Source organism: Prionailurus bengalensis, chromosome B2, assembly GCF_016509475.1.
Source record: "Prionailurus bengalensis isolate Pbe53 chromosome B2, Fcat_Pben_1.1_paternal_pri, whole genome shotgun sequence".
NCBI lineage: Eukaryota > Metazoa > Chordata > Mammalia > Carnivora > Felidae > Prionailurus > Prionailurus bengalensis.
In genome coordinates, this window is record NC_057349.1 from 41,067,348 (window position 1) to 41,093,129 (window position 25,782).

General features: G+C 39.6%; 1 protein-coding gene across 3 annotated transcripts in view; it reads right to left on the minus strand.

Annotated features, from left to right (window-relative positions):
• XPO5 (exportin 5) overlaps positions 1 to 25,782 on the minus strand; it is a 49,678-nt gene that overhangs the window by 14,652 nt on the left and 9,244 nt on the right. For 2 of the 3 annotated variants that reach the window (XR_006298937.1, XM_043591487.1), the window contains exons 6-20: positions 25,364 to 25,390; positions 24,786 to 24,971; positions 23,713 to 23,789; positions 20,083 to 20,182; positions 18,814 to 18,897; positions 17,956 to 18,081; positions 16,889 to 16,979; positions 15,132 to 15,260; positions 13,750 to 13,868; positions 10,135 to 10,290; positions 8,925 to 8,966; positions 8,511 to 8,600; positions 7,571 to 7,770; positions 6,658 to 6,757; positions 5,606 to 5,787 (exon numbers count right to left, since the gene is read on the minus strand). Coding sequence is in view for 2 of the 3 variants with exons in the window: in XM_043591487.1 (XP_043447422.1) it covers positions 5,606 to 5,787; positions 6,658 to 6,757; positions 7,571 to 7,770; positions 8,511 to 8,600; positions 8,925 to 8,966; positions 10,135 to 10,290; positions 13,750 to 13,868; positions 15,132 to 15,260; positions 16,889 to 16,979; positions 17,956 to 18,081; positions 18,814 to 18,897; positions 20,083 to 20,182; positions 23,713 to 23,789; positions 24,786 to 24,971; positions 25,364 to 25,390 (1,709 nt within the window). In the remaining variant the exon portion in view is untranslated. The remainder of the gene's footprint in view (positions 1 to 5,605; positions 5,788 to 6,657; positions 6,758 to 7,570; positions 7,771 to 8,510; positions 8,601 to 8,924; positions 8,967 to 10,134; positions 10,291 to 13,749; positions 13,869 to 15,131; positions 15,261 to 16,888; positions 16,980 to 17,955; positions 18,082 to 18,813; positions 18,898 to 20,082; positions 20,183 to 23,712; positions 23,790 to 24,785; positions 24,972 to 25,363; positions 25,391 to 25,782) is intronic. The other variant, XM_043591488.1, reaches the window with a different exon arrangement.

Sequence of the window (25,782 nt, forward strand, 5' to 3'; positions counted from 1 at the left end):
CAAGAACTGGAGGTTTAACCAACTGAGCCACCCAGGCGCCCCCTCCTGGGCTTTTGTTTTAACACAAAGGTACTGACCTTTACCGTGGTTTGTTTTTCTTGCATCTTGTTTAAGAAATCATTCACGGGGCAGGCAAATCTTTGACGGCCACATTAAAAAGGCTTCAGGAGCATTCAGAAAGGAGCAGTTAACTCTCATGGAGAGAATGAAGGGTCAGGTAACATTGGAGTTGAAGCCTGATGACTTAATAGGCATTTGAGGCAAAGAAGAGGAAAGGTGAAGGGGAACAGCATGAGCAAAGGTGAGCAAGAGGATGGCACACTTAGAAACAAGGTGGGGGCTGATACGCATATATTGCACACTAGTCTCATAGCCCTCCTCCTGTACCAAGGCAGGGGTAGAGGAAACTGCATCCTAAGTTGTGGCCTTGTGGTCATTCTTTAATTTATCTGAGCTTTCTGAGCCTGGCTGTGGCCTAGAGTCACTAAGCCATGGGCATGGATACACTAATAGCCAATTGTTGAATTGCTGCTAAATGCAGTTGTGCCCCAAGGTTGTGCTCATTTCCTGGAATGAAGAGTAACACAAAAGACTACATATTTCCTTTTAAAGATTTTATTTTTAAGTAATCTCTACACCCAGCGTGGAAATTGAACTCACAACCTCAAGATCAGGAATCACATGCTCCACCAACGGAGCCAGCCAGGCGCCCTGAAAATTAATCATTTTGAAATGTATACAATTCAGTGGTATTTATGACATTCACAATGTTGTGCAATCACCAGCTAAACTTTTAAAGGTTTCACACCAGGGAACCATAGGGGCCAAGGACAGATCACATTCTTCCCCCATAACTATTAAGTAAAATAGTTACAGGGGGCCTGGGTGGCTCAGTTGGTTAAGCATCCTACTCTTGATCTTGGCTCAGGTTATGATCTCACGGTTTGTGAGATGGAGCCCTACATCAGGCTCAGTGCTGTCAGTGTGAAGCCTGCTTGGGATTCTTTCTCCCTCTGCCTTCCCCTGCACACTTGCACTAAAAATGTAGGAACAGTTAAGTAGTAGCAGGTTATCTCCATTTCTCCCTTCCCGCAACTTCTGGCAACCACCAATTTACTGTTTCTATAGATTTACCTATTCTAGATATTTCACACAAAGGGAATTACACAGTAGTGGTCTTCTGTGTCTGGCTTCTTTCACTTAGCATAATGTTTTCAAGATTCAGAAAAAAAAATAAAAAAAAAAAAAAAAAAAAAGATTCAGCTACATTATAAAATGCTAACAGTACTTCATTCCTTCTTATGGCTGAACAAAATCCCATTATGTGCACGTACAAGGTTTTGTTCATCCATTCAACCACGGAAGGACATTTGAGTTGTTTCCACCAAATGGCTACCGTGATACAGTGCTAGAAGAACAATTGTGAGCAAGTATTCGTCTGCGTCAACAAGTGTTCGTTTGTGTACTTATTGGCAATTCTTTTGGGTACATACGTGTGAGTGGAAATGCTAAGTCGTGTAATTCTATATTTAATTTTCTGAAAAGTTGCCAAAGTATTTTCCATAGTAGTTGAACCATTTTACGTTCCCATAGGCAATGAACAAGGGTTTCTCCTCATCCTTGTCAACATGCAGAATTTTGTTTTTTTTTTTTTAATTATTACTTTTTGGGGCACCTGGGTGGCTCAGTTGGTTAAGCCTCCAACTTCAGTTCAGGTCACGATTGCACAGTTTGTGGGTCTGAGCCCTGTGATGGGCTTCGTGCTGACAGCTCAGAGCCTGGAGCCTGCTTCAGATTGTGTCCCCCCCTCTCTCTGCTCCTCCCCCACTCACATTCTCTCTCAAAAATAAACATGAAAATACATTTTTTTAATTAAAAAATTATTACTTTTTATTACAACCATCCTACTGAATGTGGAATGGTAGCTCATAGTTTTGATTTGCATTTTCCTAATGTCTAATGATGATGAGCATATTTTCATGGGCTTGTTGGCCATTTGATAACTTCTTTGGAGCAATGTCTGTTCAGGTTTTTGCCCATTTTTTTTTAACGTTTTAATATTTATTTTTATTTTTGAGAGACAGAGCATGAGCGGGGGAGGGAGAGGAGGGGGAGAGGGGGAGAGGGGGAGAGGGGGAGAGGGGGAGAGGGGGAGAGGGGGAGAGGGGGAGAGGGGGAGAGGGGGAGGGAGAGGGAGAATCCAAAGCAGGCTCCAGGCTGTCAGCACAGATACTGACGCAGGGCTTGAACTCACGAACCGTGAGATCATGACCTGAGCCGAAGTCGGACGCTTAACTGACTGAGCCACCCAGGTGCCCCTCTTTTGCCCATTTTCTGATTGGGCCATCATTCTACAGGTCTTATGGCAGCACCGAATTATTTTGAGAATTAACTTTATAGTGAATTGAGACTGAGGAGTTTGAAACTGAGAAGTTTGAGTCCCCTAGCTTTGTTCTTCTTTTTCAAGATTGTTTTAGCTTTCTGGGGCCCCTTGCAATTCCATGTTAATCTGAAGATCCCAACTTTTCTATTTCTGCAAAAAAGGCCATTGGAATTTTAACAAGGATTGCATTGAATCTGCAGTTTGCTTTGTGTAGTTTTCTATCTTAACAAAATTAAATCTTCCAATTCATGATTATGGGATTCCTTTCCATTTATTTAGATCATCTTTAATTTCAGGAATGTTTTGTACTGCTCAGTGGTCTCCATCTGACCCACTAGGAATGACACTGTCCAACAGAAATATGATGTAAGCCACATAAGCCAATTAAAATTTTCTAGCCAGGCAAACTTAAAAAATCAAAAACAAGTTACATTAATTATATTTTAATTAACCCAACGCACCAAAAAAAAAAAAAAATCAAAAACAAAAAACAAAACAAAAAACCCATCATTTCAACATCAATACAAAAAATTATTAACAAGATATATCACATTCCTTCTTTGTACTAAGTTTTTGAAATCTGGTGTGTATTGTATACTTAAACCTTACCTCAATTCAGATTAATCACATTTCAAGTGCTCAAGAGCCAGTCTTGTGTTATAAGACTATTTGACAAGGAGTTAAAACTCAAAGCTCCAATACATAACTGGAGGGAATGTAAATGAGTACATCCCTTTAGAAAACTATCTGGTTCTAGACGTCTATAAAACCGAAAATATGCATATCTTATAAACTAAGAACTCCACTCCTACATGCAGGATTCCGTCCCAACCCAACAGAAATTATGTGTACACCAAACACATTTACTAGAATACAAACTGCAGCACCACTGCACTGTTTGTCCTAATGAAATGCTGGAAACTACTGAAAAGTCAATGCTAAATGACTAAGTGACAGCATAATTACATGATAGACTACCACACCAGCAACGAGAATGAACAAACCACAACTACATGCAGTAACTTGGATGACTCTCACAAACATGTTACTGAGCAAGAGAAGCCAGACAAGAAGGCATACATGCTTCTGACTAATAAAGCTCAGAAAACCCGGCAAAATGTTGAAAGGCAAGAATAGTGGTTACCCTTGAGGAGTGGGTTAATGACCGTTTGCTAATGTTGTTTGTTGATCTGGATGCTGATCACACGGATGTGTCCGCTTTGTGAAAATTCATCTACATGCACCCGTAATTCCTATCCTTTTCTTGTATCTGTTTGTGCCCTTATATACTTCAAGATAAAATTTACTGAAAAAACAAGACAAAACTCTAATAGCTCCAGATGTACATGACTTAAAAGAATGGAACTGCTCCATAACCATGGTCAACACTTTTCAAAATCTCTTTTGATTGACTTTGGGATTTTCCAAAAACACTGAACTCTTAGAAAAGTATAGGGACAACCATACGATTGAGGTCTCGCCAAAACAGAAACGAACCATCTTTCCAAGTCTGGGTTCTTACCACATGGCCTCCAGCCACAAGCCTAGAAAGGCCCAGTTGATGTGTGTGTTGCTACCCGGCCTCATCACTTTGTTTTCTCCAAGCTACAGAAGAACCTTTTGGTTTTAAAAACATCAATATGGAAAAAAAACTTTCCTTGATTAAATATTTTACTACCTTCTCAGTATGCACACCCTACTTCTTTATTGAAATCTTTCTTCTTTTTGAAATCAGAACAAAATACTGCCTATTTCCACAGACATATCCCCAGTGACCACTCTTTCAGATACTCCAGATTTCCAATTTGGTCAACATTAAGACCTTTGATTCTTAGGCTGATGATCTAGGGAGTATGCTTCTAGGGCAGCGTCCCAAAGACATGAGTAATTTGGCTCGCCCAGCTGAGATGCTGCTCTTCCCACCGAGTAAGAGGCCAAAAGCACTGGAACGGAGCTCTAACGTACATATAACTCAGAAATACTATAAAATATAAAAAAGGAATCAAACTTTGCCTTGGCCAGTAAGAACTAAATTCTAGCTATAACCTACTTTTCACCATCGAATGTCCCTGAATCATCAAATATACCTCAGGTAACCAACAAGCCTAGGCTTGGCCTACTTCCACTTTACACTAGGCTCCTATGATTTATAACAGTGACTCTGAACCTTTAGTGTACGCACAAACCACCTGGGGATCTTGTTAAAAAACAGATTCAGATTTAATACTAGAGTGGGGCCCCAATTCTGTATTTCAGACAAGTTCTCAGGTGACACTAATGCTGCTGGTCTGAGGAGGAACATGTATCATGCTTTCCTCTGCCACGTTCAGCCACTGCATGTTTGGTCCATTTGAGAGTCATTATTCATAAATTCAGATGAGCTCATTTGAATACCACCCAGAAGGACTACTAGAGAAAGCAACTGTCCTGCTTCCAACAATTTGTTTAGTGACAAAAATCTGGACAAATAAAACCTAAAGTAAAAAGCAGGGATAAAGCATAAAGAAGTCGGGCTGCCTGGGTGGCTCAGTAGGTTAAGCGTCCGACTTTGGCTCAGGTCATGATCTCACCGTTCCGGAGTTTGGGCCCCATGTCCGGCTCTGTGCTGACAGTTCAGAGCCTGGAGCCTGTTTCAGAGTCTGTGTTTCCCTCTCTCTCTCTGCACCCCCTCCCCCACTGCTCACGTTCTCTCTCTCTTAAAAATAAATAAACATTAAAAAAAAATTAAAGGGGCGCCTGGGTGACTCAGTCGGTTAAGCATCCAACTTCGGCTCAGGTCATGATCTCATAGTTAATGAGTTCGAGCCCTGTGCACTGGGCTTTGTGCTGACAGCTCAGAGCCTGGAGCCTGCTTCAGATTCTGTGTCTCCCTCTCTCTCTCTGCCCCTCCCCTGCTTGCACTCTGTCTCTCTCTCAAAAATAATAAACATTAAAAAAATTTTTTTTTTTTAAAGTATAAAGGAATAGAGGAACACAGAGGAAAGGCTCAAAATGAGAAAAGCCATTTTGGGATTAGGTTCCATGTGTTCACTTGGACAGCAACACTTACGCAAGCGAGAGCTAGAATTATTTTTAAAAAGAGACCCCAATCTGGAGAGAAAGAAGACCTAATCCCCCATTTACTACCACCATGATCTGAAGAAATGTAAGGAGATTACACTTCTGAGATTCTTAAGGTAAAAGAAACCCACCGACAACAGAAAAACTATTATTCCAACTCACCTTATAAGGGCAAGCAAATTGTCAAGAAGTTTCAGAATCTGTTCTGTGCAAGGGTTACGGAAGATTGGATTGCCACTGGGTGTATAACCCACGACAAATCCCCCAGCTTTGGCCTCTTCTAGGTCAGTGGGCCAGCAAGTTCGCTTCACAACACCCAGAATACTATATACACAAAAGCTCATCTATAGAAAAACATAAAACAAAAGATACACATAAAGAGCAAGAAAAACCACAAGTGTTATTATGCGTATGCAATGTTATGGCAAACGTGATACAGAAGCCAGAGAGAAGGAAAGGAGCCCCATTTATTTAAATAAATTCCTGTCCCTTCTTGTAAGGTCAATCTAAGAGGGATCCTTTCATTGCCATCTTTAGGACCAGTGGTAGGCTCTAGAAGTTTCCTTTACATGAGGTTGTCCTTCCAGAGGCTGCACTGACCCTCTTGTAGGTTCCCAATTAGAAGGTGGCCTGGACATGCTTCACAACCAAGTGTTTAGACTGCCAACATTTCGTCTTGTTTTGGCTGACCTTGCACCCCACCCACCCTCCATCTTGGGCCCTCACAGCTTTTGCTCTAATCCTCACTCATGGCACGCTCAACCAACCTACTACTTGCCAGGTTAAGTAGAATTCTGCCATATTGGAACCAAGAACAATGTTTATTTGAATAGCAAAGAACTGAAAACTCTCAGGTTTGCAAGTTAGATCATCATTTAAGAATCTACTTCCCAGACAGCAGTGGCAGGGAGGACTCATACTGCCCACCAAATTCTGACCTAATTCCTCATTACACTTCACTCTTCAGAGCTAGTTAGAGATCCTTAAAGTCAAAATAACGAGTTCAAAGAAAAGACCATCTGCTTTGCTGTAGGAACTAACACAAGAATTCAAGAGTAAAGAAGAAAAGAAAGGAGAAGCTGAGGGAAGTGGAGACTCCCAGATTTCTCATGCACGTTAAAAAAAAACATACATCTTTAAGAAACTCAACAAATGACAACACCCTATTCCCACCTGGGGCCAATGCAGCTTCCCATTCCCAGCCGTTTACTCACTCGTGCACGGTTTAAGCCACAGGGATCCTCCAGGCCTGGGTCACAGCTCTTGCGATCAGCTCCCACATAGGCAATAAAAGCATCAACATCTGACAGCACTCTGAAGGTTGCAGTGGCAAAGACAAGTTATACCATGATTTTAAGCAAAGTGAATTTCTTCCACAAAAGCTAATAAGCTATGATTATTTAGGTCCAAAGAGCAGTTGTTATAAAGTGAAAGGAACCTAATCATATTGTTAGCTGTCATTTGAAGGTTTAAATTTCTCCTCCCACTTTTTTTTTTTTTTAATATTTACTTTGAGAGAAAGAGAGAGAGAGCGAGAGCAAGCGCACACATGCTCAAGTTGGGGAGAGAGAGGGGGAGAGAGAGGGGGAGGGAGAGAGGGAATCCCAAGCAGGATCCATGCTGTCAGCACAGAGCCCAACGCAGGGCTCGATCTCACGAACCTTGGGAACCCTGAGCTGAAATCAAGAGTTGGACGCTTGACCTGACTGAACCACCTGGGCGCCTACTTCTCTTCCCACTTCTAAATGTCATTAGCAAAAAGAATGAGAGCTTGAGAATGCTCCATGGGCACACATAAGTGTCTATGCTATGCCTACTATATAGCCTCTACTGGCTGTTCTCATTTCTCTACATTGGTTCATGCTGCAATGTAGACACCATAGCAATTCTGACTCTGTGGTCTCCTGACCATACTACCTACTTTTACTCATTTCTTCTCTCTCCTTATGCCTCTGTACTGAAGGTGACATTTTCAACAATGAGAATTAAAGACTGCTTTTGAACTTCAAATATCACCAATGGGGTCATCACGCCTTGATATCCTCATACTCCCACCCTGGGAATAGCTCTTAAAATAGAATGGGTGCTCCAGTGCAGTGAGGATCAGGGGCAAAGGATCTCCTCTACCTGTGCATGTCTTCAGAAAGCCAGATGCTGGCCACTGGTGCCATCAGCTCCTCTAGGAACACCTTCTGACGCTCGTAGTTCTTGAATTGGTTGCTAATGAGAACCAGGGCTTCCATGAGGGCACACTTCTCCATTTGTGTCAAGAGTAACTCATTGGAGAGGAGCTGCTTCACATGGTTATAAAGCATGTCAAAATTGGGCTGCAGATTACAAAGAAAAATACCCAAAGGTGATGAAGGTCTGATTTTCAAGGAGAGGTGGGTCACTCAAGGAAGGTGGAAAGAGGATCAAGGCATTCCTAGGAAGGTCAGGCCTATAAGACTGTCACTTAGTAATTTAGTTATAGCGTTCTTTTGCCTGAACAAGCAAGGCAATTCAGGCAGAAGGTGGTTCTTATCTCATTTGGGTAACTGTACTTCCCCACAGTACAACTGTGAAAACAATGTCTTTTTTTCTGTATCAACTTTTATAGTATATTTACAAAGATCAGTTTGTTTATACATGTTAGGAAGATACATAACTGCCAGTATTGAGAAGAAATTTCTGGTTAATTTGTAATCTGGAATAGTACAAAATTTCCTCTAGCAACCCTCCAAAACAGGCTGGGATTTGCATCTGGCTTCTCTCAAGATTAGGCACACCATTTGGCAGTAGTAAAGAATACCACCTAGTACGGTAAAAACGTGTACACTGACAAGGAAAACTTGGTCATCTATATGGAAAAGAACCACACATTTTGAGGGAATAATTTGCATTTTTAACTCCATTACTAAGTAGGAGAGGAAGAAGGCCATCAACTCAGGGATACTTACTTGAAGCAAAGCTACATACAGTTCCTAGCTTTCTCTTTATATGAGGTATACTTAGGGCTGGATTTACAGAACAGTGTAACTAAACTCAACAGGTCTCAGTGGCTACTGGTCAGAGTCCAGGGGCTTACCAGTACAAGCTGGGGGTAGTCACGACATGTCTTGATGATGGAAGAACAAGCATGTCTCCTCACATTCCTCACTGCCCGGGTTCTGGGGGCCTGGAAAGACATTCAACAAACTTGGGGCCACTTTTAATGTAATTTACAGATGCTGCACAGAATCACATAAAATACCTCCTTCAGAGACAAATTCACAATTTTCACACTGTGGGAGTTTAATGGAGTGACATTTATAGTCACCATGAATACACATGTTCACTGATTTTGCCTTAGAGTATCTCTACTATAAACACCATACCATAGGACTATGTCCTGCCTTTTACTAATAACCCCTTCTACTTATAAAAAAAATCTAGCCTTATGGGTTAGGCATTCATACTTTTGCTCTCCAGAAGTTAGGATTTGTTGAATTAATGGTCTTACCTTACTTTCTTCAACAGTTTCAAAAGTGACAGATGAAAATAGCTAAGGGTAAGAAAAAAAAGTCACTCATCAGTACCAAATGCATAAAGTATTTAAAAATAATACTTAGATCTAGGTTTCCCACAAAATCCCAAAAGTGTAACAAAAGGGTTTTCAATCAGTGTTACGAAATTTCAGACTTTTTCTCAGATAACTCTACAAAAGGCTTGAGACTCACAACTTTACTATCAACCATTTCACAAAGGTGAAGGTCCCAGAAACCCCAAATAATCCAAGCCAACAGCCAAACACTCAACTATGGTGATTCCCTCACCATGGTGTAACTTCTCGACTCTTTAACCTAATACAGCATGACTACTGCCCTAGTCACTAGGACAGAATTATACTCTAACAAAGGTCTAATCAAGAAACCCCATGGATATTCCCCAATTCATAGAGTATTTCTGTTGCAACAAATGAGTCCACCTTTTTGAAGTTCTACTGAACTTTGTAACGCATGTTCTCATTTCTTTTTACTTCTTTGGGGGCTTCTCGTTCTTTGCCTTCCTCCCCCAGTGACGATCCCCTGGGTTCCCTGCTTGAGCTACATGTCCATCTCTACATACATATCACCCTCTTCCCTACAGCTTCACCTCTACTGTAGGCACTTCTATGATGATGCCACCTTAATATTATAATTTTCTAGAGTCCAGACCTTTAACCTCAAATAGTATTCTGTGAAGTGCCTCCTAGATGTTGTACATATACTTCAAATGTAGTATCCCCAAACTGAACTTACTCCTCTTCCTTACTCTTACCAAATCCAGTATTCTCACTCAGATGGTGCTCCACTTACTCACCTAAACAGGAAACCCAAAAAACATCCGCACTGACCATTCCTCTCACAAATCCCCTCCTAATAATCTGATAGCACACTTTGATATCCTTCTTTAGGTATTCTTTTCCACTTTTCAGTACACCTGGCTATTAACTGCAATGCCACATGGGCACAACCACCGTTTATGTGATTTTATTTCCAAACAGAGCATCTAAAGGATAAGTAAGCCTTTTCTACTAACATGGTACCTGATCCACAGTAAGTACTGCATATTTGATGAATGAATAAATGACTCTTTATTAGCTTGTCTCAAAGACTCTCAAAAATAGTTACAAAAAACAATAATTAGCTCAAAAATGCCAAAACAAAGTTTATAAAGGAGATGGCATTTACCTTAGAGAAGACCTGGGGCAGGAACTCTGGTCTGTAGGTGACAAATGGAAAGAGTGCAGAGACATTAGTGAGGACACAGGACAGGATGAGAGGATCCTTGGTGTCAAAGTTCAGGACCATTTGCAACAGCTCTATTCCATCATTAACAGGAAGTGCCTATAATACAGACATGAAAAGGAGGTTGGCAGGGCTAATAAGCACTTGTGGTAAATTAACCTTTAGGTTTTGGCTTATAAATACATAATATGGTTCACCACATACGGTTTTATATACTGCTTTTTATAAGCAGTACCCCATGTTATTAAAACTTTTCCTAAATGATGCTACTATGTGCTTTCGTAAAGATGTAGCTTTTCCTACTACTAGACATTGAGAATGTTGCTAGTTCTTTACTACTAAAAACAGTGCTAATAAATATCTCTGCAAAAAGATTTTGGCTACATTTTCAGTTATTTCATTTGAAGAAGAAATTTTTGGGGATGACTGAAATTACTTAATCAAGAGGTATGGGTATTTCTGAATTAATATTTTTCTTCTTTACAAGCTGCATCAATTGATTCTCTACCCACCCATATGCCCTTCTTACCATGTTCTCAGCAGCAGTTTGAGTTTATTCCCTAAAACCTTTGCAGTAAAACAAGGAGTTTATATAAATTTGCATTTCTTCAGTTGTGAAATATCCCAGGCCTTTAAAAAGGTATAAGCAATACTTTAATAGCTCTCCATATGACCACTTTGAGAAGTACAATGTTACTGACAGAGTGCTTGTTTTGTGTGCATACCCTAGAGGTAGCCACTATCCTGAATTTGATGTTCACAGTTTCAAGGATTCCCTCGTTTCTGTATATTTTTCCACAAATATACACATTCATAGTTACACAGAATTGTATGCCTACTTTTGTAGCTTGCTGTTGGGGGTCAACATTATGTTCATGAGAAATCATCCTTTTTTTTTTTTTTTTTTTTTAAGTTTATTTATTTTGAGAGAGAGAGAGAGAGAGAGAGAGCACACACGTGCACAAGCTGGGAAGGGGTAGAGAGAGAGGGAGAATCCCAAGAAGGCTCTGCACTAGCATGGAGCCTGATGCAGGACTCGATCCCAAGAACCCTGAGATAATGACTTGAGCTGAAATCAAGAGTTGGATGCCGAACTGACCGAGCCACCCAGGTGCTCTGAAAATCATCCTTATTCAAAGTATACCCTAGTTCTTTTTTTACTGCTCTATAAATATGTTATCTTCTATTCTGTACAGTCTATTGGGGGATAGTAAGTTTTTTCCTTGGCTCAACACACAAGGATTCTCTTCAATATTGGGGCTTGATGCACATGCAGGGTTTCTTCAGAGAACAGACTTAGCAGTGAAGTTGCTGGGTTATAAGGCGAGGCATCTCCACTAGACACTGCCAAATTATTCTCCAAAGTTGGGATACCAATTGTTTAAGAGATATAAGCTTTTATAGTAAAGATATTAATCCCACCGGTATTTACTCCAAATATTGCCCCAAGTTTGCCTTTCAAAGTTTGCAAGTTAAGAAAAAAATACGTAGTTATAGTCATTCAATTCACTTTTTTGTCATTACTTTCATTGCTTTTCAACTTAGGGACCTTTCCTCAAACAGCTAATTTTCCCCAATACTGTTTATTAAATGACCCCAATCCCTCTCAATTTCTTTGGGATGCTTATACAAGCTCCAGGTTGTTTCTGGTCTATTTTGTTCCAATAAGCCGTATCTAATGTGAGTACCACACTGCTTTAAAATAATGTAGCTTTATATTTTATTGTCTGAGGCAAATCAATCCTCGTTTTCAAAATGTGATTTCCTCCCCCTCCAAAGCTTCCATACCTTAATCCATTGCTAAAATAAGTCCTCTGGACATATAAGCTCAGCTAATGCCACTATAAATGAGAAGTAGTTTTTCAAAAATCCTTTCTAGCCAAAGAACCTCTTGGTCAAACTCTCTCACGGGATAAAAGCTGAGCTGCTCTGATGGACCCTGGGTGAGGGTGGGGACCAAGAGCACAATGTGAGCAGTTTGTAAAACCACTGGATTAGGCGATACTACGCAGAGTCAGAAACTGGTAGCAGCAAGTGGGAATGTAACAGGCTGAGATCCGTCATTTGCACACTCTGGGACATAGAACGTGTTACAGCTTTGTTAATAAGTTGGTGAATAATTTCGTCATATACAATTCACCAAACACTTTAGGAATGCTTCATTCTGACCCATTTTATTTTGGTGAAGAAAAAAAAGGTTTTAGAGTCAGAGGTTTGTCACTAACAAACCTAAATACTACTACCTAGGAATCTCCTCAGGAAAAAAGAATTTCGTTCTATTGTTCTTCTCCCCACTAACTGTTCAGACTCTTACTCAATTTCTTGCACAGGGGCCATGCTGACCTTCTCTGTTCCAGTTTTAGTGTATGTGCTGCCAAAGTGAGCACCTACTCAATTTCTAATTGTTACCTTTGCTTTGTTTCCAGTCCCCATCTTTCCCTTATACACAATCCAACGTTTTGTACCTTTTGACCAACTAATATTTGGCATTTTGACCAAATACCAGCATATTAAATGACTTAGCATACAATCCAGCCTACAACCTACGAGGCACCCTTCCCCTGATACTGCCAGTCCTTTCATGTATTTTAAAGACAAGTACCTGACAAACTGTGACCACTTCATTCTCCTGCTTTCCAACAGGGTCATACCCACATATTTGGCTCCATCAAAGTGTCTAATTAAAAATACCAGGAAAGGAAACCCCAGAACCATTTCCCTTGATTCAGTGAAAAAAGGGCTTTCTTGACAGTTCCATCTAAATCTGAAAGAGGGGCGCATTTAGTAAAAATGCAGAATCTAAGTACAATTTCCCACCTAAATTTTGGAACAAAATCTGAATACCATCATTTCAAACTCAAATGAATCAACGGAAAAGCAGATGACGTTAATGACTCTAAAACCTAATTTGTTAATATGCCATTTGTGAGAAAGAGCACTATATATCTCACTTATCTTCAAAGGATTTAGATTCTTCTTGCAACTAACCTGGAACATACTAAGACATAATCACTTTAAAATGAGCGATCCAATGGTTTTAACCTAATAAACCTAGTTAATACAGTATGTACTATCACCTACTTAATTATAGCTGCATCTAAGGTAGATAAGAAAAGAATGATATAATTCATATGAAACACACAGAAACAAGATCAATTTATTCATATTCAGGAAAGAGGACACTGATAAGCTAACATGAATATTCTGGTCTACCTGCCGTAAACTGAGAAGGATGCTTAATGGCAAACATCTCTGAAGATTTTCCAATTCAAGATTACCATTACTGTCCTCCCTGCAATACCTGCTGTTCACTGTACTAACAGGGTTTGTCTTATTATCTCCTTAAAATAAAGACTGAACACTGTACACTTAGAGACAGAGGCTTGAATTTGAGGCTCAGCTCTGCTGTTTACTAGCTATTTGAACTTGAGTATGTTATTTAACCTGATTCTCCATTTCCTCTTCTGTAGGATGCACATCCACAGATTTTCTAATCCCTCTGTCAATTTTAAAGAGATCAAAATCACTATGCCATCGGCACAGGAAACAGTTACTTACGTCTTTATCTAGTGTCCGAAACATCTGGTTGATCACACTTTCCAAAAAAAAGGTCATGGCTTCCCACTGCACAAATGAAGACGAGAAGATGGAGCAGAGGCTGCCTTCGCCAGTTCCAGCTGTAAGAGAACAGGGTTTTAACACAAACACCACCACCACCACCACCACCACTACTGTCACAGGATCACAGAAGACAGGCAATGGGGTCTTAGACTAAGACCACTTAATTTCACAGTTGAAGGAACAGGGTAATCTAACCCCTCTCAGCCTAGAGAAAAAAAGAACTAAAAGTAGAGAGAAGTTCTATTCTGCCTCCACCTCTAACAATGAGCTGTGTGAATTCACCTCTGTGAGTCATATCTATAAAACCACTTTGAAAGCATCAAGAACAGTGCCTAGTCAATCACAGGTGACTGAAATATATCAACTAATCTCTCCTTTCCTTGCCCTTTATAACTTGTCTTTGAAAACCTATAGAATTAATTAAGATACTTGAGACCACAAAGAGTCCTTCCAAATAAACAACTAATACACAAAATGCTGCTTCACATCCAGTAGCCTCATGATAACTGCAAGGGCTATTATCTAGAGAACTGCGCCACCCTCCAATTTCACATTAAAGCATATCACTCAAACAGAAGAGCACAGGCAAAAAGATTTACAAATTACTTTTCTTGTTTCCATATAGTGCTTCCATTTACTAGCTTCCTCTTGGTGCAACACATTTGGCCTCCACAAACATTCAACTTACTAGATACCAAGACCTTTAGAGTCAACTGTGAATATGCAAAACAGAATGTTAAATCCTGTGAATGTCAACTAACTAGTGTGGTTGGTAAGTGACCGTAAATATGGAGCCTTTTCAAAGGAGTAGCTTCTAGCTTTTCCTGTTTTATTAAATCTTGTCACACATAGCATGCATTAACAAGACAACAGATGATATAGAGTATAGAGAAGTTACCTGGCTTATGCATTTGGGTACAGAGCTATTAGGATTTTATATAAAGTGGCATTTCCAAAGGCTATGAGGTGGCTGAGTGATATGGAAAGTCCCCGTACTGCTCCTATTATGCCTAACAAGACATTCTTTTGAGTTTAGGAATGGTTCTATGCAAGAACTTGGTAGAAAAGCTTTACAAATTAAGTCTAGACATGCAATTTGTTAAGATGGTGCCCAAAGTGAAGTAATATTATCAACAATGTGCAATTGGCTGACTCTGTTAGAAAACAAATGTGAAGACAAAACTGACAGGAGCATGGTTTTACCCTAATTTATTTTTGAACACTATTAGCATGTTGTTCTAAGTATGGCTCAGAAGGTTTATTTCCTATGTATATTTGATACAATACTTCACTAATGTTTAGAAATAAAAACATCTTACAGTTCATGGATCCAGGATCAACAGAAATTGACAGCTGATACTTCAGCCACTCCCCAGCCATCTGGAAGCTAGTCTTTGGATCCAGACGACACGCTAACCTCATTACCTCTCCTTGCTGGGCCCGGGAGGCTGCCAAGAGAAAGATGTAAATCAATAAGCAGCATGTAATAGGTGCTTAATGTTCATTCATTTATCCATCCCAGGAGAAGAATGTTCAGAGACTCTGTTCTGCAGATTTGTGCTTTGAATGTAACAAATGTTCAATAAAGATGAACAAATCCAGAAATTTTCAATTTTAGGGATTTCAAATTTCAAATTTTAGGGATTGCCCTACCATTCAATCCTCAAAGAGGCAAACTAAAAGTGATCTCCCATTTCTGTTGGAATTAAAAGATTAGATTGGTACAGATGTAAAACAATGTGGCTGCTGTGAAAAACAGCCTGGCAGTTCCTCAAAACATTAAACATAAAATTACTATACGATCAAATAATTCCCTCTCTAGGCATACACCCAAGAGAAATAAAAAACGTGTCTGTCCACTCAAGAACATGTACACACATGGTATAGCAGCATTATTATTTTTTTTTTTAATTATTTTTTTTTTCAACGTTTATTTATTTTTGGGACAGAGAGAGACAGAGCATGAACGGGGGAGGGGCAGAGAGAGAGGGAGACACAGAATCGGAAACAGGCTCCAGGCTCTGAGCCATCAGCCCAGAGCCCGACGCAGAGCTCAAACTCACGGACCGCGAGATCGTGACCTGGCTGAAGTCGGACGCTTAACCGACTGCGCCACCCAGGCGCCCCTATTATTTTTTTTTAAGTAAGTTCTAGGCCCAATGTAGGGCTTGAACTCACAACCCCGAGATCAAGAGTCATATGCTCTACTGACTGAGCCAGCCAGACACCCTAATAGCAGCATTATTCTTAACAGCCAAGAGGTGGAAATGACTCAAATATCCATCAACTTATGTGGTATGCTCATACAATTAAATACTGGTGATAAAAAGAAACAAAGTATTGATTACACCATAACATGAGTGAATTTTAAAAACATAACCGTACATGAAAGGAGGCAGTCACAAAAGATCATATATTGTATAATCTGTTCTATATGAAATATAGAAATAGAGGATTACTGGTTGCCCGGTGCTGGTGGGGGGATGGGGGAACTGGGAATGATTGATTGCTAACGGGCACAGGGTTTCTGGGGGTCATGAAAATGTCCTAAAATTGTGGCAATAGTATAAATATATAAAAAATATATAAAAAACCACTGAATTGTATACTATAAATGGGTGAAATGTATGGTAAACAAATTATATCTCATAAGGCTGTTATTTAAAAAAATAAAAGAATGGTGTGGAACCAGCCAGGCTACAGATAACCCAGAACGCAACTAGGCTATTAGATAGCCTGTATTTTTTAGAGGACCAGCAAAGTAAGATGGTATTTAATCCCAAGTATAAAAAAAAATTCAAGTGCCTAACACCCTGTTACTACCTAAACATCAAAGTCCAAAGGTTGTGTATGTGCACATGCGTGTGTGTGCATGTAATGCGTGTGCAAGAGAGGCTACTATACCTAGAATGAGTGCAATCCCAGTACCCTCTGCAATATGACACTATAGATTAAACAGGCTGCTGTCCAGATTTTGGGCCTTTAATATAGAACCCCAAGGGTCATGCACTATGATTCATAATACTAGATGCCATTCTTAGACTACTGGGAGAAATTCCAGGCCACTATCACTTACAGTTGAAGAAAGCGTTGAAGTCCTCATCACTATCAAAATCAAATCGAGAATATTCACAGCTAGGGCTGTCTGTTTTAGAAGGAAAGCCCATCTGCAAAGAGAAAGATAATTGGGGTAGGGGATGAAAACAGACCTATCAAAAGAGTCTTAAACTCTAGGAACTGAAGAAGTTTTTAAAGAAGAATTAAGGGTCTGCATAAGATCTTTTTAAATAAGTAACTGCTTTTGGTCTACCCCAAGTCCACCATTTTCTCCTAGTTCCAATAATCCTGACAGCGGTAGAAAAGAGAACACTCATTTGACACTCTCCTCTAGATTCCTCAGGGAGAATTCGAGAATTTGCTTAGGGTGCCTGAGTATAAGGCTGTCTCAACACAATGTGCTAATACGGTAGGCAATAAGCAAAAAAGAATCTAGAACTATGTGTCTCCTTAAATGCTGACCCCCGGGAACAAGCATGGAACTTTGTATGTTTCACTTAAATGGTAATGAAGACCACGGCAAAGAATTAGAGCAGGGTGTGCCATGTATGTGCTAGCATATTCCTTGAGGAAATAAGAGGACACTTAAATAGGTCCCATTCTCTGATTTTACAAATCAAGATTAAGCATCTGTCAGCTGCAAAAGCACTTAGCTGATCTCAAGGAATTCACAAGCACCTTTACAGAGGTGGTGAGCAATTTGCTTCCACTCTCCCTCCTCTCTTCTCAGTCACCCTCATACTCTCACGGACCTTCAGAAACAATCACATATTACCTCCTCTTAAAATCTTGACTCTACCCTGCCTGCTTTCAATCTCTGAAAAGCATTATCCCGTTGCATGGTCATGGTCATTGCTCTTGTCCTACTTCTTCCTAGCACCTAGCCCAATACTTACTATAAAAGTGCTCCAAAATATGAAAAAGTAGATTATAATGACCAGTTTGGACTGCTTTCTTCTTGGTGAATAAGAGAATGACATGTCCAAGGAAGAGATCTTAGTGACCAAGACTGGGCTGTCACTTGGATGCCAATCTAAGTCTTATTGTGTGTAATTCGCACTGCACATTTTGATTCCCAATGCATACCTTGACCAAGTTAGTCATAGAAGCACGAAGATATTTTGGTATTATTGCTAACAGCAAAGGGTCACGGGATAGGATCTCATGACGGAAAAGTGCCCCCCAAGTCATTTGAGTTGAAGAGCGCAGAAACTAAAGGGAAAGAAAAAAAAGAGAAACCTCAGTTTAAGGTCTGCATTTTATATAACCAAGATTATGACTTAGCCCAGCAATTATCAACAGTATTTTTTCATGGAAATAAATCTCTGTAATATTTTGAAACTGGCCATGCTGTACTGCTTCAGTAATGACGGCCCGTTACAGACCACATACTAATGAGACAGACCATGGGTCAGGTGCAATTCCTGGGGTGTGAACTGAGCTTTATCACTTTTTCTTCTTGTTTTATTTGAGGTAAGCTCTACGCCCAATGTGAGGCTCGAACAACCCAGAGATCAAGAGTCATATGCTCTACTAACTGAGCCAGTCAGGTGCCCCTCTACCACTTTCTTTAATGGCAAAAAAGGATACAGGAATCTCAGGGTGGTATTACAAGGAAAACCTTAAATGTGAGAAATTAATTTTATAACACAATCAATTAGACTTTTGCACTTAAAATACCTTTAGGAGCAAATCACCTGGGATATAGCTCACATCTGATAGAACACTAGCAGAATATTACCTGAGGGGAAAAGCTGTTGACCTACATGACGCAATGCTTGGTTCAGGAAGAAGACTCAATAATTCTTTAATGAAATGACACTATAGTTACTTCCTAGGGCCTTAAGAGTCATATTTTATACACAAGCTCCTAATTACTTTAGGTCATAGTGCTTCATTTTGGTTTACTTAACTAAAATTTTGAGATGCCTACATAAAGTTTACCTGACTTGGATGGGTTGTGAAAGCAAGAAAAGATTCCAGGTATTTTCCAAAGTTTGCTGGTGTTTCTACATCAGAATCCACACCCTGAGGGACAAAAAGACCACTACATTAATGACACTGATGGCGGGGGTGGGGTGGAAGAGGACAGCAAGAAGAGTGACAAATACAGCTGACCCTTGAACACAGGGGTTAGGGGTAAAAAATCCACATATAACTTTTGATTCCCCCAAAACTTAACTGCTAACAGCCTCCTATAGACCAGGGGCCTTACTGATAAAATAAACAATTAATACATACATGTATATATATTATATATTGTGTTCTTATAATAAAGGAACCTAAAGAAAAAAAATGTTAAGAAAATCATAAGAAAGAGAAAATATATCTACAGAACTGCACTATATTGTCAAAAAATACCTGAGCATAAATGGACCCATGCAGCTCAAACCTTGTTGTTCAAGGGGCAACTGTACAGAACTTAAACCCCCACAAAGTTCAGTTTTAAAAGGACCACATACTTCCTTGTGACCTAAGGCATCAACTCAAGGATTTACCTCCTTAATCGTTATCATTAAAACTCATTCTGTGGTCAAATACGAAAATAAAAAAGAGCATTCATTTCACAAATCACAGAAAGAAAAAAATCTGTATTACTGCTTCAGACCTGGTCTATTCAGATTTCTGTGACCAAATCTATTAAACAACCACTTGATGGTATACATCTCATGTCTGAAGATCTGTCCTCTCTAACCATTCAAACCACCACAAAAAGACGTAACATTAGATGCAAACGTCTATACCAATTGTCCTCTCAACTTGTAAGACTTGAGTTCTTAAGTATTTCCCTAAAGACAGGTATTTCTAAGTCAATCAGACTAAAGTTTTCTTTTATGACCAACAATATCCTTTAAATTTGGGAAAAGAGTTCTTTATTTGAATGCATAATATTTCATAATCTAATAGACCTCAAAGGGCAATGCATTCAGCAAACTGATATTCTACAGGTACCAAAATTCACAAGAATGGCAACGTTGACTTTATGGAATAATAGATGTGGATGTTTCCTGTTGACATCGATAACTGACTTGTTAAGAGAAATTTACATCATTCAAACCCTTTTACAAGAATTTAATCTATAAAATCGTATGAAATAACCTGTAGGGCAATTTCCACAAGGCTAAAATCAATGGCATGTTTCACTCACTAGACAAATGTAACTTTCTAAACGTTCTACTCAAATGGTCCTGAAACTTGCTAGAAAGTGCTCACCAGCAATGCACAGAGCTGATTGCCCAGAGCACATAAGACCTGACAGAGTCTCTTCAGGAAGACATAGTGTTTTTCTACCAAGCCTCCTCCATCAGCAGTCCTGTAAGATGAGAAAATAGTGTGATTAGGTGTACATTAAGAGAACCAAAAGGATTCCCACCAAATGCAGCTGTATGTGGTCTGTGCTTCAACATTCAAATTTCTGATTATTAAAGTTAAAAAACTAAAAAAAAAAAACAACAACAAAAAAACAAAAAACCTCCAACCAAACACTGAAAGATCAATGAGCAATAAGGTTCAATGCAATCTTATCCCTCAAAGAAGCACTCTAATTTTGCACATTATATGGTCTTTGAGTATTTTGGGTTAAATAAGATAAACTCTGAACACGACTGCATACAAAATGCATACATACACTTATAGGCATGAAAAGCTGCACAAAAAGACATTTGTTGGTACCCAGGGAGGACTTAACAAGAGATCCCTAGGCAAAGCATGTAACAATTCCTTATACCGCTGACAAAAATAAAAGGACTATAATCAAGAAAATGAAAAGACAAGCCACAGACTGGGAAAAATATTTGCAAAAGACACATCTAATAAAGGACTGTTATCCAACATATACGATGAACTCTTAAAACTCCACAATAAGAAAACAACCTGATTAAAAAAATAGACCAAAGGGCTTAACAGACACCTCACCAAAGATATACAAATGACAAACATATGAAAAGATGCTCCACATCATATGTCATCAGGAAATTGCAAATTCAAACAAGATACCACTACACACCTATTTGAATGGCCAAAATCCAGACCACTGACAACACCAAATGCTGCCAAGGATGTGGAACAGGAACTCTCATTCATTGCTGGTGAGAATGCAAAATGGTATAGACACTTTGAAGACAATTTGAGTTTCTCACAAAATTAAGCATACTGTTAACATAAAGTCCAGCAATCACACTTCTTAGTATTTACCCAAAGAAATTGAAAACATGTTTACACAAAAACTTGCATGTTTATAACATGTGAAGCCTGGATGTTTACAGATTTGTTCTTAACTGTCAAAATTTGGAAGCAACCCAAATGTCTTTTGGTAGGTGAATGAATAAACTGGTACATCCAGACAATGGGGTATTATTCACTGCTAACAAGCAATGAACTTTCAAGCCATGAAAACACATGGAAAAACTCTAAATAGCATGTTACTAACTGAAAGAAGTCAATCGGAAAAGGCTATATACTATATGATTCCAATGATGTGACATTCTAGAAAAGGTAAAATTATGGAGAAAGTAAAAAGATCAATTGTTACCAGAGGCTGGGATGGGGGAGGAGAGATGAATAGGCAGAGCACAGAGGATTTTTTGGGTACTGAAAATAGTCTGTATCATACATACATGTTTTTACAAATTTGCTGAAACCCACAGAATGTACCCATAGAATATACAACACCCAAGAGTGAACCCTAAAACTATGGCTGGATGATTATAATGTGTCAGTGTAGGTTCATCAATTTTAACAAATGGACCACTCTGGTCGGGGATGTTGGTAATGGGGGAGGCTATGCGTGTGTGGGGGCATGGCGTATACGGGAAATCTCTGTACCTTCACTATATTTTGCTGTGAACCTGAAATTGCTCTGAACAATGTAAGTTTCTTTTTTTTAAAGCAATAAAAACATAACCTTGTGTGTCATTTCTCCAAGTAATTTAGTTCAGATCTATAATCCTTTATCTACTGTTTCAGAATCAAGATAGCTCTTAAAAAAAAAATAACTTACTTGGTGGCAAAACCTAACCTGAAATGATGCAGGGATATTCACACTAATGAGAGTAAGAACTAGTGTGGACAGCAGCCATGTTAGCTGTGTTCTGGAGCCAGCAGAGTATAATGTAAAAAGCATGGGCCTCGAGGTAAGCAAGACCTAGGCTCTAGTGATGTTGAAGGGCAATATGGCATTATGGTTTCCAGTGCAGGCTCTTGAGTCTTGATTCAAACCGCCTGGGTTTGAATCATACCTTTACTCACAGGTATCAGTAAGTAACACAAATGGAGATGGGACACCTCAGTGTGAATGTCATGGTCTTCACGGAACTAAGAAATGGGCCCTGGAGGGGTGCCTAGGTAGCTCAATCGGTTGAGCATCTGACTTCAGCTCTGGCATGATCTCACAGTTCATGGGTTTGAGCCCCATGTCGGGTTCTATGCTGACAGCTCAGAGCCTGGAGCCTGCTTCAGATTCTGTGTCTCCCTCTCTGCCCCTCCCCCACTTGCACTCTCTCTCTCAAAAGTAAAATAAACATTAAAAAAAAAAAAAAAGAAATGGGCCTTGGAAACAGTAACTACAGTGGCCATCCAGAAGACATGTTATGAATTTAATGAAGAGAACTCCTTAAAAACAAAGCTAGTCTTTACAGGAAAGAAAGCCATCATAAAAGCCGTGTTGAAATGGACAGCAAGAGGGGCACCTGGGTGGCTCAGTGGGTTAAGCATCCAACTTCAACTCAGATCATGATCTTGCAGTTCATGAGTTTGAGCCCTACATGGGGCTTGTTGCTGTCCAGTGTGGAGCCCACTACAGATCCTCTGTCCCCCTCTCTCTCTGCCCTCCCCTCCTTGTACTCTTTCTTTCTCTCTCCCTCAAAAATAAACATTAAAAAAGAAAATAAACAGACAATAAGAAATTTTAAGTAATACATGTGTGTCTGTCTCATATCTTTTCATTTGTCCCTAGTACTAAGAATATCAAAAAAACAAACAAACAAAAAGAAAAACAAAAAAACAGGGGGCACTTGGCTAAGTCAGTTAAGCATCTGACTTCGGCTCAGGTCATGATCTTGCGGTCCATGGGTTTGAGCCCCATGTCAGGCCCTGTGCTGACAGCTCAGAGCCAGGAGCCTGCTTCAGATTCTGTGTCTCCATCTCTCTCTGTCCTTCCCCCGTGAGCTCATGCTCGTTTTCTCTCTCTCTCAAAAATAAATAAAAACATTAAAATAAATAAATAAACATTAAAAAAAAAAGGATGTTGTGACAGGTTCAACTGTCTTACCTTCCTGGGTAAGAAACATGTATCAGTAATGCTCAAATATTTTCCAGAGCAATTAAAAGAAAGTAAGTAGAAGCCATTATTTTAAGACAGATAATGTGTTTACAAGGTCCCATGCATACATTTCTCATCAAACACACTGTTCCCTCTGTTTCCAAGAGCCTCAGCACTTCAGGCATTGAGTACTTTGAGCAGGAAAGGAAGGAGGAGCATCTGGAGTTCTGCAGTCAAGGCAGGCCTGGGGCAGACTCTAGTACAGAAGATCAGAGCATTCTCAGGCCTAGGCACCAATGCTGGTAGGAGGCTTGGGGATCACCAGAAGCAGACAGAATCAAGATGAGCTATCTGGGAAGAATGGGAAAAACTGTGGAAGTGGCTGGGTGCAGAGTCAATGGCCACAACTTACTTGCAGCATAAGGTCTTTAAAAAGATTAAAAAGTCCCTTTAAGACTACCCGACTTCTTTATTAAAAACACTGTCAACTGACTGCCAACATTCAGGTAGAACTTCAGATTTATCTACATAATATGCGTAAATGGCAAAGAAATTAGAAACCACATAGAAAAGCAGATACTCACTGTGCAGCAGAGAGTATATAATGCATAGCAACATCCCCAAATAAGACCATCAAGGGCTTCCGGTCTTCCAGCTTGCCCTAGAACCAATTTTAGGGAAACACAGGTAATACAAACTCTATTACTAAAAGTCTCCAAGTACTAACATCTTCTATACCTATATAATCAAATACACTGATTTCACAATTTCTCAATCCCAGGGCTAACTGAACACTAGAGAAAAGGCCAATTCTTTAAAATAAAATCTGGATGACACCTCTATTTTTTTTCTTTTGTTTTTTTTTTAAGTAGGCTTCACACCCAGCATGGAGCCCAACGTGCGGCCTGAACCCACGACCCTGAGATCAAGACCTGAGCTGAGATCAAGAGTCAGATGCTTAACTGACCAAGCCACCCAGGAACCCCTGTAAGATTTCTATTTTTAAATGTGTCATGCGGCACCTGGGTGGCTCAGTTGGTAAAGCATCCAACTCTTGGTTTTGGCTCAGGTCATGATCTCATGGTTCATGGGTTCAAGCCCCATATCGGGCTCTGTGCTGATGGCACAGAGCCTGCTTGGGATTCTATCTCCCTCCCTCTCTGCTTCTCCCCTGCTCGCTATCTCTCTCTCAAAAATAAATAAATAAACATTTAAAAAAAATAAATGTGTCAGGCAATAATGCTCATATGAAAACAAAGTAAATTACACCTGAAGGCAACATTCCTGTGGAGAAAAGCTGTCATAGTCCCATTTGTTAGCCTAGACCAATATAAAGCCAACACTGCCACCATCTGAGATTTTTTGACGTAACACTGAGTTTTAAATTTTAACATTACTTTTATCGTGTTTCTTAAGTGCGAAGTGCCAAGATGCATAGCTGTTTCAAGAACCAAGTAGCCTGACAAATCTCTACATGCTGCCAATGGATCCCTGTAATATCAGCATACTCTTATCCAAAGGGGTTGGACACAAGTAGCTAAGTTGGTGTCAGATAAATCCCAAACTTTTCAATGTCTTTTTGCTACAACATACAATTAAACACCCCCCACCCCCAGCAGAGGCTCTGAGGATAAGTCAGTTTGAAGTGGTAACTTACTTTTCTGCTGACTGCAATGAGAAGACACTCAGCTGCTCCCAGCTGAAGTTCCTGTTCATTCAGAAGCAGGCAGAGCATCTCTAAGAGCTTACAGTTTTCAGCAGTAATATGGCTCATGGACACCCAGTCAATGTAGCCTGCTAGAGTATTCAGTGCTGCAATTCCTACTCGACAGTTCGCTTGGGCCTGCGTGAAAAGAAGTACCTTTTGATCATTAAGTCCTCACTAACAGACAAAGAGGCTATGGTCACACCTGAGCTCCTTCTATTTTCTAATTCTAAAAAGAAAATGATTTTAGAAAATGTACTCATGTAACAGCAACTGACGGGGAACTCGAAGGTCTGACACACAACCACTTCTCAAACAACAGCATTCTCAATGTCTGTCAATAAGACCATATCGCACATGTGGCCATTTCGTCTCCTCTGATAAACTGAAAATATTATAATTTTAACTCCCTTCTACCATAACTCAAAGATCACACAAACCAAGGCTGAGGTCACCCTCCACTAGGTGTATGCATCTCTGTACCTGAAAGCCTCAAAGAAGTCTCCTTCCAACTCCACAAGAGCTCTTACCTTTGATTCCTGAGAATTATCTGTCTTCTGAAAGAAAAGAAGTATAAGAATCCAATGTTTTTAATGAGCAAAAAGCTATGTAATAACTTTCCACCCACTTAATGAAGTCCCTTGAATAATGACTTTTTAAATACAGACTCAACTTTCAACCTTCGAAAAAAATACAACTTTACTAAGAACATATAGCTGATGTTCCCCCTAAGAAAGAAAGGTTATTTTAGCAGTGTGACAAAAAGTTAGTACTTAAAGAGCTTACACAGATGTTACAACATAAAGTCCACAAAGATAGTTTCAAAACACACGGCTTACAAAGAAATATAACAGATGAAAATAGGGATCAACAGTGCTAGTGATGAAAGAAATCTAGCTTAAAACAAAGCATGAGCATTTTTTCCACATTCAAATAAAAACAAATTATA